At 41.3% G+C, this 18,644-nt stretch overlaps 1 protein-coding gene across 1 annotated transcript in view; it reads left to right on the top strand.

Annotated features, from left to right (window-relative positions):
- gabbr2 (gamma-aminobutyric acid (GABA) B receptor, 2) overlaps positions 1–18,644 on the top strand; it is a 176,255-nt gene that overhangs the window by 34,253 nt on the left and 123,358 nt on the right. The window contains exon 2 of the mRNA XM_023412306.2: positions 14,779–14,916. Within this exon, the coding sequence (XP_023268074.1) occupies positions 14,779–14,916 (138 nt within the window). The remainder of the gene's footprint in view (positions 1–14,778; positions 14,917–18,644) is intronic.

The raw sequence follows: 18,644 nt of genomic DNA, 5'->3' as shown, positions 1-18,644 counted from the left end.
ACACACACACACACACACACACACACACACACGCGCATGAGCACTGTGATAGGTGATGCAGTCACAAAGACTCACTGGTGATGACTGTCACTTGTGGTCCCTTGGGTTGGTTCCGTGGTCAGAGATTGGGATGTGACAGAGGAAGACTATTATTGTGATCTGCTCAATTATTCATCTATGGATGAACTCAATACCCAGAGTGGAAGGGAGAGACGTTTGGGGTTGACGTGAGGCAAAGCAGCCATACGCTCAAAGAAAGATAAAATGTCTATCCATGTTTTAACATGAGTCTCTGAATTAAATCGGCAGAGCATTCAGGGCTTTTACAAAGGCAACAAGTAATTCTGTTGTGTAGTTTTTAATGTCATTGATTTAATTCTTGGATGCAGGATAAGGAAGACATCTTGTTTGTGATACATACCACACCACAGCTCTCACAAAAGGCCCTGTGAACATCAGTCCTAACATTTCCACACTGTGTAAAGGCACCATCTCTTGATTGCTCTTCCATTGTCAGGAGGCATGCCAGAGCTTATCTTACCTGCGTTCACTTTGTACCTCCCCCGTTCGACTCATCTGACAATGAAGTGTATCTCTGAAGATAGCATCGCCAACCAGCCTATAGCTTTCCTGGTGGGAACCAAAATTCTCAGCTTGCTTTTATTTACACACTCTTTTATTTTAACCAAACTTGAACCAAACACAGGTCTGTTTTCTGTCCCCCCCCCCCTGCACTCGCACCTATTCAGTAAGTGGATTGCTGCATTATAACTTCATGAACATCCCCATAAAATGAGGAGCACTCATGAATGCAACTGCCAGAGAAGGCATTTTTATCCCATGTTGTGTTTACATACCAGCAGAACCACCTTTGATGGGATTAGAATCACTAAAGATGTGCTTTAGCCGGCCTGGGAAGCTGCTAGCAGGGAGAATGTGCAGGGATTTATGCATTTTTGATGCAGCGTGGGGAGGAGTGGAACTCTGAAAAGGCTGCATGACCTACTTAGAGAGCCGTGGAATTCAGACGACTCGTCATGCCACAAAAAGAGAAAAAATCTTTCTCTCACTCTCTGTATGTGTGTGTCAGAGAGGTGTATGCAAAGTGTGCTATTGCGCATGTTCTTTTCTGCCTGCTGGTGTTTGTGTGCGAGGGACGTGACACGCGCACAAGCAGTAAATTCAAGCGTTTCTTTTCCGTCATTTCTCTCTTTACTTTGCATTAGTGTGTGTATCCCGCTCCATGGGCTGCATCTTATTTTAAGCTTTTCAATCTGTTTTATTTAAAAGCCTCTGTAATGAAGAGCGTTCTGACATCCTGCAACACTTCGGCCCACAATCCACTGAGATGGCATCTGGAAGGCTGTTGACACATGCGCGCACACACACACACACACACACACACACACACACACACACACTCACATTCACTTTTATCCACACAAGCAGTGGACTAACAACAGCTTCTCCCTTCGTCCCCATCTAAGGGAAAAATGCAATTTTCTTTGCGACATGGCCTTGTACACAAATTAATTTTCCTTTGCAGTCTAGCCCCTTCTTTCTCCCCTCTGTCCACCCCACCACCACCACAATCAGACACACACACACACCCACACCCACACACACACACACACACACACACACACACACACACACACAGTCTCTCTCTCTCTCTTTCTCGGTAGCTATGGCAACACAGTGTTGTACGTCAGCTTCTCAAACGAGACGGTATTGTCCGATTGCTCGGGCTGTCACATTCCTCATTCCTGCTTTACTGTCACCCTGTTGGGTGAGAGAAAAGAAGAGAGAGCGGGGGGGGCAGAGAGACTCTTTCTTATTGCTTCTATGTGTTTCCAGTCTCCTCAATACAGACCAGTCAATAAGCGATTCATTAGAAACGACAAGCACTCACAGTCAATGCCTTCAACTGGAGTGTTTTTTTTGGCCTGGAAATGAGCTATTGTGAGACGAGAGTCGACCACCTGGTTGGATGCTGCGTGTGTGTGTGTGTGCGTGCGTGTGTGTGTGTGTGTGTGTGTGTGTGTGTGTGTGTGTGCCCATGTGTGACTGTCCATGATTGTAACTCCTGTGATTGATGAGTGTTTGTGGACACTGTTGGCATGGCCCCCAGCCTGGTTAAATATTCGCTGGTTGATGAATGTTGGGGTGCATAGCGTTTGTGTGTGCTTGCATGTGTTGGTGACTGTGAGTGCATGTGTGCTGGTGGCAGTGTATGGCAAGCCATTTTAACATTTACTCAATAGTAATAATAGCAATTGCAGATATCAACAATTGCTTTGTGTCTAGTTAGAATTCAAAGGCAGTGTATCCATAAAATAATTTATTTTTCACTAGTCACAATATTAATTTCTGATATCAATAATTAATTTCTTACATGTGAAAATGTGCATTGTAGATATTTGTAACTTTATTACAACTTTTACCATTGACTTCTATTCAAACTAAATGACAGATCTGTAAATCAATTTTGATGTGTTATAATTCCAAGTCGCCATATGCCTAATGTAATTTTGACTGGTTGCCATTCTTGGTAATGATATCTGCAGCTCGATTCTCACTAGACAAAATGTAATTTCTAACAATTACCAATCTTTATTACTGATGTTCATTGTTGTCTTGGAAATGCAACTACTAAGCATAAAATTTCAAATGTCTAGGATTACATTTTAGATATCTAGAGCTGCATTTCAGATATTGAATTGAGAATTTCTGCTGGTCATCATTGTAGATATCTTGACAAAATGAATATGCTAATTAGAGCACATATCAGTAATGAAATTGTAACATTTCAAAATTGTTTTGCAGATATCCTAAATGAACACTTTGACATCTCAAAATTACATTTTGAGGTGTCAAAAACAAAGTGCAAATTAGGACACAAATCCAAATAGAATATGCTAATTAGAGTTGCAATTGCTGATATGTGAAATTACATTTCAGCATGTTGAAATGAAATTAGTGGTTATTCAAATAATTATCATAAAATTACTGATATCAAGAATTAACTTAAAAATATCTGTAAATCTCATTTTGATAAGTTGAAATATAATTTTTACATGTGAAAATATACATTGTTACAGATATCTTGAATTAATATTTCCACTAGAGAAAACTAAATCGCTGTCATTGTTGAACACTGCTGGTCCAAAGCAGGCGCAGTAATGACTGGACCTGTGAAAAACATCCAAAGAAGACAAAATTTGCTTTAGTGTAGACATAATTTTTAGTTGGTGATGGACATTGTTCTGGATCAAAAGGTCTTATGATGGACAAAAAGCCTGGCTTGAAGGCTGCTTTAGTGCAGAATAAATCACAGTTCTACTCTGCATACTGCACTTTACTCCTGTATCTTTTCATTTCACTTGGATCTCATTATCTATTTACCTTCAACAGCTAATCTGCAAACCCTGTGCCCTCCTGTCACTGACTATTGAATCAATTCTCAGCTAATGTTAATGATTGATAAGCACATTTGCTTGCCATGTTGTATCAGTCCACTCTTTGAAAGCATCCTTTGAAAAATATGGTTAGGTGATTAACTGAGGAATTAATTGGACTGAGCAGAAAACTGCAACGTTAACATCCAAAGAAGATGAGTTAATGATGCAACGCTTACAGCCATGACCCTTAATAACTTTAAACCTCCTGGAGCTGAGAGATGAGAGGGGAGAGAGAGAGAGAGAGAAAGAGAGAGAGAGAGAGAGAGAGAGAGAGAGGTATGAAGGAAGTGGTAGGGCAGAAAGAGAGATCAGTGGGTGACTGAGAGGAAGGAGGGAGGAGCAAGAAACTGCGAGATCGACATGTGAGCATGTGTGAAAGAATAAGAGGGAAAGAATGATGATGTTGATGAAATGGAGAAAGAAGTAGTAGATGGGGAAAGAAGAAGAGAGATTTGGAGAATGAAAGAGGGGTCCTAAATCCAAACAGACACTAGGCCAGGATTCCTGGGAGGCGGCGTTCTGCTGTAACAAGATTGATGTGCGTGGACAGAAAAATCCCTAGGCTGCAGAGAGGGACAGCCTGAACTGTGCTTTGCTCTATCCTACTTAGTATATACACACACACACACACACACACACACACACACACACACACACGCACAGACCTCCATGCACCCACTCACCCAATATGACAGGCAGTTTTTTGAATCCAGCTCCACAGTCCACCATGCCTACACTCCTAAGACTCCCATCTGTCTTGTGTGGAATAAAGACAGGTGCTGCACTCCTCTCCGCCTTGTCACAGAGTTGTCAGTAGAGGGTCATCGCAAGTTGGAGAAGGATGAGTAATCTGCAAGTGTTTGTCCTTTTAGACCTGACTAAATGTCAACGGTAATATCTTCCTTTTTCTATTCTTTAAATGGCCATTATTAGATAACCAATCATAGAAAGGACTACTGGCAAAGTCATCTGAACACACACACACATACGTGACTTGTGTGGTGATCGCGGTGGGAAACGTGCCCTTCCAAAAGACAATGTCAAACTGAATCTAAAGTAAACTCCCATTATGTGTTACATGTTAGAAATTAATGAAAACATTACACCAAAGTGATTGACAGGTGAGGTCAGAGCAAAACAAAGTGTGTGATCTAGAGTTGTTCCTCGTGTTTTACTCCAATCATTTAACCATGACCATCTTTAACTTTCAGGGAATCAATTTTACTGTACATATCAAAAGTCGTTTACTACTCACAGAGAGTCTTACTCAGCCTGTGAAAGCAGCTATATAATGTCTTCTTTCGCTCTGGAAGAGTTTTGTCAAGTCTGAAAAATGACCCTGATGATGTCAACAGAGTAATCTTGGCTTATAGATTTATAACGGAAAAAAGGAAGTGGTAAGGCAGAAAGAGAGAGGGGTGATGGGAGGAGAGGATGGAATTTTAAGGGTTTTTGAAATGCAGGGCCGGTCTAATGAAATGCACTACATCGTCAACAGCTTCCTGGAGTACTCTTAGAAAATGGTTTAAACACAACTTCAAACACAATTCATTTAAAAGGCCATGCACAGATACTGATTTAATGTCTAACCAAAAATATTAAAAATAAATACTTAGTAGATACAGTTTGTTCAATATCAACATTCTCAAAAATTGTTATCCAGGCAGTTTTATGTTGACCCTATAACCTTTTCAGTATTTTGCTAATGTAAAATAACTGCATAGGAACAAAATAGAGCAACATACACTTTACAGGAATAGTTTGACATTTTTGTTTGCTAGAGTTGGATAACAAGATTAATACCACTATCATCTCTGTCCATTCAATATAAGGCTACAGCCTTCAGCTGTTACATTAGCTTAGCGTAAAGTATAGAAACATGGGGAAACTGCTAGCCTGGCCCTTCAGTTGTTACCTGGCAACTCCACAGTGATGACAAGACTCCCAGAAGCTACTGCATCCAGCCAAAAACCTGTCCGGCACATAACCTCCCTTACATTTTTTCACACTTTTGGTTTTTGTACAGAATAAACAAACCTGAAATACAATGTCGAGCCACTCGTAAATCTGCTTGATTGAATGGGAAATGAAAGTGGTATCAATCTTCTCATCAGTCTCTAGGCAATACATGGAATAAATGTTTTTCCCAAATGTTGAACTTCTCCTTTAAATGTCATTTAAATCTTTTAAATTCTGCATAATGATTCAAACTCTGTCTAATTCTTTCGTATTTTGTCGTGTTTACTGTACCACATACTAGCCTGAATTAACTGAACCCCACCACTCATGGAAAATCATCATTGCTTGCCTCTCCCCTGCTCTATTGGGCAACTGAGCTGATGCAGTCCATCACGGTCTACGTATATGTTTCAACTCAAATATACGTTAAGCTCTTGGAGACAACATTGTATGAGGTAAACAGGCTGGAGAGGGCTCATAAAAAGCAGAGCCTGGGACTTTTAAATGTGAATTCGTAGTAAGCAGAGGCCAGCGATATCCAGCAGGACTCGTATATGCTAGAAGAGTTTGAGAAGGAGAGTGGGGGAGAAGGAGAGAAGGGATGGATTGGGTTGAAACTTTCACACAGTTGTTGTCCATAAACCTTTAATATCCCCAATTGACAAGAAATATATGATGGGTTTAATGTGCTTTCTTATTCAGTTTATAGGCTGCTTCAGTTTAGGTAAACGCAAACATAATCTAACAAATATCTTGAAGGGTAGCAATTTTTCATTTTGAGTTCATTTGGGGTCATGCTGTCTGATAAAACAAGAAAAAAAAAAGTGTTGTGAGAAGTGCCTTGAGTCAAAATCGACTGCGATGCATTTTGTAGTAACAGATATCATGACTCTCCAAATCAAGAAGGCTGTGGATGAACTGCTAACAGACTTTCAGAAATGTTTCTCTCTTTCTCTCTCAGCAGTAACCTTAGCCATCTGCATACCCCCCAAACTGACTCTCATTCCAATGTTGGACTCATTTACTACTGTACTATTACCCAGAATCACCCTCCTTTTCCTCCCTCTTTCTTCCTTCCCTGCTCTGATTTACTGGATTCATCCACGGGAGAGAATCGAGGACCTTTGGGGCCAAGAAACAATTAACTTGATAATGGGCTCTCTCCCTCTCTTTTTCTTCTTCCCACTCTCTGTCCACATCCCCTCTCTCCCACTCTTTATCATTTACTAGTTAGCAGATACACCAGCGATGGCACCTATGTGGTTGCTTAGACCTTTTATTAAATAATTAAAAAATACATTATATTTATTCGACCCTTGTGTTCAAATTCTGCTGGGCAGGTACGAAAATGACCTTCCTCTTGTCAGGCCAGAGTTATCATTCATGAGGAACCCAAACTCTTAGCATTGAGCCATGAATGTACATTGACTTTTTCTGCTCTTCAGCGTGATTGGAATGGAAAAATGGCAGAATGCCCTCAGCTATTTCTAGTGTGGATGAAAGACTTAGCACAGTTTCAGCCCGATACATTTCTGCTCGCGTCTCAGATTAGGTCAGAAATTCAAATAGGTCCAGATCTCGCATCAGATCTTAAATTGTCCTATTTCTGTGATCAACATGACAAATGTTAACTGCTTCTTGAAACCACTGCCCTTCTGGGTGAAAATTACTTTGATTGGACGGACAGCTCACTTGTAGTTTCGGTTTAGGCAAAATAACCACTCCTAAACGGAAGAACAGCTAAAATTAGGAAAACATCATGTCATGAAAATGAAATAGCGATTCAGCCTTATTATTATTACTTGATAAAATATATTGCCTTGATTGTTCTCTCAGTCCTCTCCTCTCCATCCAGTGTCTCCTCTGGGACTGATTGGCTCATTTCAGCGGGATTACACTTTAGTTTGTCCCCCTCACTGGTTAGTGCAACATGTTCCAGCTGTTGTCAGGCCTTGTCAAAAGCACAACAACCTGTAATAGGCTTAACACAGCGTCTGCTTCCTGCACAGCACAGATTGCTAATAAAGGTGCAATGTGTTCGGAGCGATTTTTGTTGCCACTGGCCAATTTCAGCTTATCTCGGATAGGGGACTGATGGCAATGTGTGCATTAATGTGTGTGTATTTGTTTATGATTGTGTTTTGGCACGCGTTTGCTTAAGGATGATCATTTATCTAGTGTATGTTTGAGAATAAGCATGAGCACAGGGGGAATTCTCTGTGTGTGTGTGTGTGTGTGTGTGTGTGTGTGTGTGTGTGTGTGTGTGTGTGTGTGTGTGTGAGCGCGCGCATAGGAGAGACAGAAAGTGAATAGAGCGAAAGAGACTTGACACCACGAGGAGGCTTCCAATGTGCCATCATGGTTATCCTGGTGGCCATCTGAGCTCTCCAGAAAGCGAGATAGATTGAGTGCAATAACAAGAGCCAGACTGCAGGGAGAGAGGGAGAGGGGAGGAGATGGAGGGCCAACAGCCATCAGCTTGAGCAGCCCAGTCAGTCTGTCGCAGTGGATTTTAAAGGCCAGTCTCTCCCAAGATAAGTGGTGAGTTCCTCAGATTTTTCTTTCTTTTTGTTGCTGGCATGCAATGTGAAGGGAACAGATTGAAAAAAAAAAAAATTTTATCACTCCTTCCTGCTCTCAATTTTACTTCATCCACTCTCACTCAATCAATGTGTACTCTCTTTGGATACTCCGGGGCCCGCTGTCTAAATGTTACCACAAGGAGACTTGCTGCTTGCTGCATTCACAACTCGGCTTCTTCCTCACCTCTTCTTCCTCCCTTTTCTCTCCCTCTTGTTGCTCCTCTTTAAAGTATCTCACTTAAAGCCTTGGCTATTGCTTTTTACACTGGTTCCCTAAGTCTGTGAATTACCTGTCAGCCATGTCCTCCTGGTCATTTAGAAAGGGAAAGGAAAGGCATGGTGGGTGATATGTTACACCCCAGTGGACCTCACAAAGGGCTCATTGATGGGGAACAAATAGCTCTGGCTTCTTGAAGATCTTATGTCTCTGTGTGTAAGGATGCTAGCAGGTGAGATGAGGCTGCCACTGAAGTGTGAGAAGTTTAATCAGCAGTGTGGGGTGTTGACCTTAATTGACAGATAAATGACCCCACTGAACTCAAAGGAACCCTCTTTATCAAATTGTTATTGATACACTATTAGGATAATCAAAGATAATACAGTTACACAGAACGAGTAAAACTACTAAACTGATGCAGACTGGTTCACATAGCCCCCCCCCCGCCCCCTCTTTCCTCCTCTTCTGAGAGTAGTTGGTATTGACAGCCATGACAGAGTTTAGAGGATTAGTTTGGTTTGTACATGGGGAAATAGATAATCTCCTTTAGATCTGACCTATTGGCTGCACCCTGCTAACTCTATAGGGCTTTATAATGCCAAGCATATGTTTTAGCAATCGCTGGATTCATCCTGGCTCACATTTCCTCTCCTGGCTTGGAGATGTGGAAGTAATTCAATGAGGAGTGCATGCAGGAGGCAGATGTAGCTGTTAAAAAAGACCAGCTTTTTGCAGCTGCTGCACCGCTGCTGCACTGCTCAACACATCAGGGAAGTGTGCAGCATGATGGCAGGAGGGATGTGGACATGTGCCCTGAAAGGGGACATCAACAGTGACAGTGCTGTTTCTGTTGCTGGTGCACAAATGTACACTAATAGCATTGCAGTGTGTATAATTTAAAGGGTTTATGCTGACAAATGTTTGTAGCTCCTGGAACTGTTGTTTTCTGTTATTGTTTATTGTTTCTCATGCTTGTAGAGGCACGTTATGAAGAGTGATTATTAGAGTGAGTTATTATAGACATGTTCAAGATCTTTTTCTCAATTCTAAATTCATTCTCCATTGCAATACTGTATGCGTGTAGTGTGTGCGTGTGTGTGCGTGTTTGTGTGTGGTGTTTATGGGTTGCCATTTGTCCCTCTTCTTCCTTCCTAAATAAATATTCTTGTTATGTCTTTTTCCTCAGTGAAGCATTGCAAGTAAAATCTACTGGCTAAACACTGGAAAATAATTCTAAAACAAATGAAACCAAGGATGGAAGTTTACAATTAATTGTGTTTATTGGACTGAAAGAAGAAATGTTATGTTGTTGCACACATCAAATTCACACATAGCTAAAGCTATAATGCGTTCACCATTTCTTGGGTAAATTACATCACATTATCTCTACAGAGGAGCTGACAGTGTGTGCACATCTTATCGTAATCCATAACATATTATGTGGTGGGATTCTTGCACATTTTGTTCTTGGTAATCACCTGTGCTGTTGGCCTTGTCATGAATAAACGCAGTGTGTGAAGAGCAGATTGCTCCTGACATCAGATCAGGCTCTCCCCTCCCTATTTCTCTCTGTTGTTATCTCTCTCTCTCACACACGTGTATGTGTGTATGTGTGTGTGCGCATTGTTGGGCCTCAGGTTGCTGATTTGGGTGCAGTAATTTGCCATTAGACGAGGGACAGGTGCAGCTGCCTCTGTTTGCAGCGCTAACAAGGCATTTCATCATGGTTAGCTCCAGCCTGGTGCTCTTATCAGCTCTTGTTCTTGTCACAATATCACACACATCTGCACACTCAAATGCACACACACAGGCACACGCACGCATACAGTACACACATTGTAGTTCTCTCCAGTGGGTCGTTCTACATACAGTGGTGGTGAGATGGAGGTGAGGCGCTGGCTTTAAGTGAAGGACAGGGCTCCAGGTATGCTGGTCTATGATTGTCTCTGTGTAGTGGCGGCAGGTTCATTTTACTATGGAAATACTCACAGTACACAGTACTTTTCTGTTAATGCAAAGCTCTGCCTTGCATTATGTGCAGTCAAACTTGTAAACTTTTGTAAAGATGTTGGATGTGTTTAACCCTCTTTGACTTATCATCGCTGAAATATGCTTTGAACTTACTTTCAGAAAAAAGATGCTTCACCCTGTACTATATCTAAGAGCCTCTGTGCAGGCTGACCTTTAAATATATGCACCATTAGAGAATGTTGTTCAAAAATAGATGCAAATTATCACATGAAACATTAGCTAATAGGTTAAAAAATCATTCCAGGGCAGCTGTTCCCCTCACATTTAGCCTAATTGAGTGTGATTTATCAACAGCACAATAACAGTAGGCTAATGCCATCATGTAATGATAAATCAATAGGGATGAATCTCAGTAGCTTTGTGTAAAGGTCAGAGTGAAGGAAATGTAATGGAGACAATGGATTGAGGAGTATTTGAAATAAACTCCTCCTTGGCCAGCTGTCCCATCAGTAATGTCCTCTAAATGGTCAGCGAGGTGGTGCAAGCTCAGTGGAGTGAAATGTCAAGCTCAGGAGGAGACCTTTTGCAAAAATAAAAACGGTAATAGCCTACATTTTGTAACAAGAATCTCTAAATTCAGTGACTGGAGAGTGAAACCGGTTCCAGTGTGTATGAGCAGCAAAGTCAATTTTCAGTTTATGGATGTTCAACTTAGACAGGGTTATACGCCTCCCTTTTCCAGGTTCTTCCACCATCAGCCCTCACCCTGCCAACCCCACCAGTCCCACCCTCACACACACACACACACACACACACACACACACACACACACACACCTTCCCTGGCCGTCTCCCAAAGCGGTCAAACAGATTACTACGGGCGTTAACTCCATCGATCTGCTCCAAATGGCCTCCAAATGCCAGGAATTAGATTTCAGACTGCAGAAGAGGGAAATAAAGTGCTGTAGTATTTCTTGCTGCTCTGCTTGGTAGTTAAGTGCTGCCATGCTGTCCTCATTGTAACGGCTTTTCCTCAGAACTTATTTGTGTTTTTCAGGAGTGAGATATTTGTCTCTGTTTATACCTTGTTTAGAACAAATATTTCAGGGAAAATTGGGTTGTAAGATATAGCTTACACCCAAACCCCCTCAGCAGCTGCTTGGAAATCCTTGAAAAATACATAAATGTCTCAGTGCGGTTGAATATGGATATGAAAGAGAGAAGAGTGAAAGGCAGAGAAAAGGAAGGAGAGACGGAGTGGCTTATGTACTGGAAGAAAGTAGCATAAGGTGATCGAAAGATTTGAAATATAATCAAAAATAGTCTTAGATTTGATATTTAAATATCATTCTTCCATAATTGTCTGACTGTGGACAAATCTGCAGCGCACTGTGCAGCTGCTGAGCATCATAGAGAGCCACTGAATCAATCTCACGGTCATGAATTACTCCATTGTGGGGTTATAATGGAGGGCAGGTTTATAATACTGGTTGACTCGGCTTTATTAGAGCACGGTTAATGTCAGGCTAATACCTCTTCACTCCTCTCTTTCTCTCCCTCTATTCAGCTGCTCCTTTCTCCCCCTTTCTCCCACCATCACCATCACTATCTCCTTGTCCCTTTACTCTTTGGGTTCCATTATATTCTGCTGCTTCTCTCCTCTCTATCCCGCTTTGCCTATCTAGCATTAAGCTATACAGCGTCTCCATAGCTGAATAAGTATTGATTAATGTCTGAGTAGTTGTGCTTCCTAATGAGAGGCTAAATATAGCCATCGCTACACCGGCCCTGCCGCGGCCTCCTCCCTCATCTAGCGCACAAAGTGTGGATAGTCGCACGTTGGCATGACAACACACAAGTCAAGGCTCTGTTAGCAGTCACAACAGATTGTGCCCCGGCAAAAGTAAGAGAGGATGAATGAAGCAGGGGGGATGAACAGAGGAATCGAGAAAAAAAAGAAAGAGGTAGCTTTTAGCTCTACTTGAAACTGCTTTGCTTCCTCTCTTCATCACTGGCTGTTTTCCTTCCTCAAAGAAAAAGCTGGACATTCAGAGTTTGGGGACTTTTAATTACTTACTGAAACGGGCAGAGATGAAACAATTAGTTGCTGAGCTGATTAGTTGATGGAACAGAAAAATAATCAGCAACTAGAGATGGTAAATTGTTTAAGTCATTTATCAAGCAGAAATGTCAACAATTCTTTAGTTCCAACTTTAAAATGTTGAGCATTCACTGCTTCTTTATCTTGTGTGATAGCAAACTGAATATTTTTGGGTTTGCCTTGAGCTTTAGGAAACTGTGATGATTTTATCATTATTTTCTTAAATTTCATACACTAAAATGGTTCATTAATTAATCAAAAAATTTATTACTCTATCACCTTTTCCTTTTTACAGCTTAACACAAACCTGTTTTGAAGACATAGTTTATCCAAATATATAGAAACAGCTGTTTAGACACTGCGGTTACACTGGGCCCGGGCTTGCCTTAAAATCAGCATGCTTACACACACACACACACACACACACACACACACACACACACACACACACACACACACACACACACACACAGACGGTCTGTTGTTGGGTTTCAAATGCTGTAAAGTAGTTTTATTTGCTGCAGAGGGGTTGACCACCTACATTACATTGTCACTCTCTGTAATAAATCAGCTTAAACCTGCAATATCACCAAGCTCTATTGTACTCACGTTGACAAGTTTAGGTGCCCACATTTCTTTTCTGTTGCATGGTAACCAATTGAGAGTTGCAATCCTACCAACCCACCTTATTATGGCCAGTTGGACAGAAATGAATGATAAGAGTATGCAAATGTGATATCTTCTTTAATAGCCTGCTGTTTTATTCAGCTGTGTGGCCAGGATAAGGAATCCCCACTGTGTCTAATCACATCTTCTGCCTCTCATTTCACCTGAGGCATATCCCCAATCTAGTCTATTTTTGACTGGCATTACAGCTTACATTGTTCTCTACTGGCGTGAATGTACGTGCACAGGGGAAAACCATGTTTTAACCAGTAATTAGCCTCCGACTTTAAAAATTGAAAGGCGTTCACACAAAAAGAGTCTGATGACTTCAATCTTAGCACATGATTAAATCTGATTGGTGAGGGGTGAGTGCAATGCAGAAAGATGGCCGTAACAGTTTTTGTCCTTGCCTTCTACGTCTGCAGTGAATAAATCCAGGGCTTCAAGACTATCGTCACCCTCTCAATGAAACGGATGAGAAGAACACAAGATGTAAACTTGTCACCCCTCCAGCCATGACACCTGCCATGCTCTTAATAAAGTTCCGAACAGATCACAACATACAGTCTTATATATGTAGTTCGGAGTCTCAATCCTCCACATTCGATTTTCAGTTTTTCAATCTGCGCTGAAGGACCTGCTGAGCTGTTGTTCAGTGGGAAATCTCATTCAGTTGCCGGCTGATGGCTAACAAGGTCAAATGACTCTCCAGATGAGATGGACTGTGTCAGAAAGCGGAAGCACACACACACACACACCACCTGCCATTCAGGCAGTCAGTCCATCTATCTATCAGCCGCACACAGGAACACATCCTGAATTGAGTGGCAATAATAGAAGACTGAGAGGGGAAGTGTTTACTGCTGATAGGAATATCATTACAAACTGTGGAAATCAGGGAATCACAGCAAAACCAGTTCGCCAGCTCATGTAGCAATCAATAGGGACCTTCACTGTTTTTTTTTCCTCTCTTCTCTCAGTTCTCTCTCTCTCTCTCTCTCTCCTTTTCGCACACTCTTTTCCTCTGGTTGCTATAGTGACGTGAAATGGCTGCATTCTGCTGCACTGGATCAGAGCGGGGGCCCGCTCCTGCAGCTAGTGAGCTACATTGTTTTACATGATGGTTTCAAAAAAAAAAAACCACACACACACACAAAAACACACACACACACAAAAACACACAAAGCTGCAATTAGCATGTGCCACGGTGCTAAGAGAGTTATAACAAGTTAAATGTTATTCAAATGTCAAATACTTTTTCATAAGCAGTAGGCCTATACATTACCATAAACTGACACTCAGTATTCTGGTTTTGTCGTGCATCCATCACAGTGTGTGTGTTGGAGTGTAATGATCTGATGAACACAGCGTTTTTTCTTGTGCAGATGGTATTGATTCATTGAATGACTCCTAGGTTAGGGTATCAATTATTCCCCTGATCAAACTATTAGAAAAATGTTCTACACCTCCTGACATAAACGAACAGAAAGATCTAATATTTCTGTATAACCTGTAGTTTCTGTAGAGGAGCGCAAGGTCTGAAATAACATTCAGGTAGTGGTAGTACAGAACTGGTTTGAATATCTAATGTTGCCTTTTAAGTGTATATAACTTCCCCTTCCATCTCTTCCTCGTTCTTACCCTACACCTTTTCTCAACCCTTTTTTCTAAATCTGATATATCTCTACCCTTTTTCCTTTTTACTGTCCTTCTCTCGCTGTTTTTACAACAACTAATTGAAATGTGCCTTTTCTCTCTTCCTTCTGTCTCTCCGTCTCTTCATCCCTGCCCTCACCTTCACCACCTCTCTCTGTGTCTGCAGTGTGACAACGCCAAGGGGCTGAGGGCCTTCTTTGATGCCATATGCTACGGCCCCAAACACCTGATGATCTTCGGCGGTGTCTGCCCCTCTGTGACCTCAATCATTGCAGAGTCCTTGGAGGGCTGGAATCTGGTGCAGGTAGGAGACATATTGTATATATCAAAATGCGTGCCTGTATGCATGTGTAATATATGTACACTATTGGTGATCCAAGTCCATCGGTGGGTAGAATAAGGTGGAATACACATGGACTTTGCACTTACTTATTAATGGTCTAAGGCTTCTTCTTGTTTCTGTGATACCACCAGAAAACCTGATTTTGCAACCTAGTTTCCAAATTATCTTGTCCCTTAGTTTTGTGGTGTTCAAAAAAGCTCCTGGGATTTCATAGGTGTAACTGTTTCATGCAGCACTTGAAAACGAAAATATGTTTGGAGGTGTTTTGTCATTTGTATGAGCTGATAGTTAGAAGTGTTACTTTGCTGGTCAGTCAATGTTAATTACCTGCTAAATATTCATATAATAGATTTGTAATAGATAATAGTTTTTACCATTCAATTATAATCATGCTTGCTAAATGGCATATGCTGCCATTATCTTAGTAGAGCTTTGTGATTGCTCACTGTCGGCATTAAAAACAGCTCATTCTTGCATCTGGTAAACTTGTGACCCCCTGAGTTATTGCTTACTATTTCTCTGATTATGTACTAAACTTCAGTACCAGAAAATACTGTTCATTTGCTGCAAACCCTACAAAGGTTACCAGGCATTGATAAGGAAGGAGTGAAGCTAATGCTTGGGAGAGATAGTATAATTCAAGAGGCTTCATTTTGAACTGAATGTCACATTACGTGGCATGTTTCTTCCGTTTGCAATTACTGTGAATCTGCTGCTTTTCTTGTTCCTTTTTGCTCGCTGTCTTTTCAGGGTCACTTGAGAGTGAAAAGATCGGCAGGATGAGGGAATGAAAGGACAAGTTATTTTTTGTTTTGGTGGTCACTTCCTCCTGGTGACTAATGATCTCAGTCTGTAAAGAGCGATTCAAGTCATAGTTGAATTATAAGTACTCTTGGGTATTTGTCTGTGTAGTGTGTGTGTGTGTGTGTGTGTGTGCTCCCCTCTCTATTTATTGGCTTGTATGGCAGTGATTACCTGTGAGAAGTGCAGTAGCAATCTTCTGCTCTACAGAACACTCTGCCTAGTACAGTGTGTTCCCCAGAGCACTTCACCAACCAGGCTCTTTTTGCTATCAATACACAGACCAACACCAACAAATTCATGCTGGTCTGATCCCAAATATGCGTTGTAACGCTGCCTGAATGCCAGACAGCAAGTGACTGAGGGAAAAAAGTAAAGGTGAATGGCTAAGAAAACACCTACAATGTACCTGTATTTAAAGGGCATGCCTTAAGAATACGCACTCGAATTCACTGTCAAGGGAAACTGTACTGCTGTTGCCACAAGCAACTAAATTACTTTCTTTAGGACAGAAGATGTGTAGCTGCAAGGGCACCCTAGAGAAAGCACTCAGCAGTAGGGTTGTCACAATACCACAACTTCTTCTGTACCAGCAACAGTTAAATTCCATGATTCTTGTTACCGAATTCAATACCAGAGCAAAAATACAGACAACAGGAGAGGCAACAAGATAATATTAGCCTTTGTGAATGCTGAGTGTGGAGCATTTCTTCAATAAACGCCAGCTAGTGCGGTTCACAAAAAATAACGGAAATATTTCAGGACATGAACAGTTTGATGAAAGATTGTTAATATAACTCACTCGCAGATCTGTCTTTGAGCTGCTGAGATTAGTTTGAGGTGTTTCCTCTTGTGATTTGAAATGCTCTGTAGCACAGTTTGCATACTGGCTTTTGGTCGTCTATAACTTCCCTGATAATCTGGCTCAAATACAAAATATTTCTATGCACCAGTCTTTTTTTTTCCACCAAGCCACGATGGACCTGTTGCTGCACCTGCACATGCTGCTGCCATTCCACGTGTTGTTATTGTTTACAGCGCCGGTCTTCTTCTTCTTCTTCTCTTTGAGTTTGATGTCAGACTAGGATGCTTGTGGGGTTATTATACTGAGCTCATCAGTCCAGGATCACACCTCTAGTACAAAACAACAGCTTCTGTACCTTTGGTTCTTGTTGTACTGTAGAAAAAAAAGTACCGTCACATTTTCAGAATTTTGGCATCAGCCTGATACCAAAGTGTCGGTTCTCGTGACATTTCTACTCAGCAGCTGTCCAGCTCAGTATGGAGACTCATTACATTTTGAATCAGGTGTCCATCAAAGAGCTAAGCTTTGTAGTGTCATATGAGACATAAGTGTTTTACTTATTAAAGAGCTAGTGTTTATATGTGCATGAGTGTTGGTACAGTCCTGGTTTTAGGTGTGGTACAGTATCAGAAGCTGAGGGTACTGTTCTGAGATGCAAGATGTCTTTGCAGACCTGCCTCCTCATCAGAGCATGAGTCACCAAGAAACTATAATGTTCGCTGGAAATCGTCAGTTGATGTAAACAACAGACCAGACAGCTTTCAGTTGTTCTGTGGACCATGAGGTTTGCAACTCTCTGTTTAGTTATTATGTACTTATCAAGCTGGTCCTTGCACTTAGGCCCTGCTAGACTGTTGGCCTGAGACTCTTTGTTTCAGCCCACTGACATTGCATTTATAGCGTTTGTGTGGACATGTGTGAGAATACGTACGTGCAGTTGTGTATATATGTGTGTGAGAAAGTGTTTGTATGCAGAGTGGGTTTATGACAGACAGACAACTCTCTGCTTTGACAGCTTGTGGTTGGAGGTAGTTAGCCGCTGCTCCAAGCTAGAATGAAGCTTTTGTCTGTGTAAGAAAAAGAGGAGCCTCTCTGAACTGAAAGAGGAAGGTACAGAGGGAAGGAAAGATGACTGGAAGTTTTGAATCCAGCACCTCACAATGTTTAGCGTGCCATGTCAGCGGGAATCTGTTTTTAAAACTGTGAATTCTGTCACCCTGCATATTTATTACCCAGCCCTGGCATCCCATCTGCAAGACTTGAGTTGGTGTGCAAGGAAACAGAGAATTTTCCATGGTGATTCTTATGGGCCAGGCTTAACAAGCTCATCATTTCCACATCAAAACAGGGAGCTGGCAGATACTATCTACAGTTGAGATAGCTGAGAGAACAACCACTCCTGGAAAAAGCTTAATCATACACCCATAAAAATAGCTTTCAATCAGTGTTGATGCCTAATGAAGTCAGCTTTGAAAAGCTCAACAAAAATAAACTCCCGCTGCATACCCGTTCATTATGCTCCATGCACACACTTGAATGCACATATTCATACTTAAAGCAGGGGAGGTTTTAGAACGGCAGTATCAGTGTCGATATTTTTATACTAAAAATCACCAGTCAATATTTTTTTGTTCCCAGCAGGTGGAATAATGACTAAAAACAACTGCACTACTTTATGAGCATTATGAGCTCAGCTACATCCTGCAAGGTGAGAGACATGTGACCAGCAGAGACAGCCAAAGGTGTCAGTGGGCTACTTTTCAGCAGCCTTACCAACTTGTCTATTTGAACCTTAAAAGAGAAGAAGCTCATAACACAACTGTCCTGAAAATTAGTAAAACTCTGGTCCAAAAAGGTAAATCACAGCGAAACTAATCTGTTCTAATATAATTCTAAAACTAAACTCCAATATAAAGTAATAATTATGAGAAATAGAAATTCAAGACTTGTGGCAAATTAATCTTCCTTCCAAATACGACATTTGATCCATTATGAATAAATTAATTTGTGCAAATATAACTCCTAGTCAATCAGATTTTGAAAAGCACATTTTGCGAATCTCTTTAATACAAATTACTTTGCA

Source organism: Seriola lalandi, unplaced genomic scaffold, assembly GCF_002814215.2.
Source record: "Seriola lalandi dorsalis isolate HSWRI2012SDOR001 ecotype SW California unplaced genomic scaffold, Sedor1 jcf7180002054476, whole genome shotgun sequence".
In the NCBI taxonomy this organism is placed as follows: Eukaryota; Metazoa; Chordata; class Actinopteri; order Carangiformes; family Carangidae; genus Seriola; species Seriola lalandi.
Note: the sequence above shows the minus strand (reverse complement) of the source record. Positions and strands in the feature narration are given on the sequence as shown.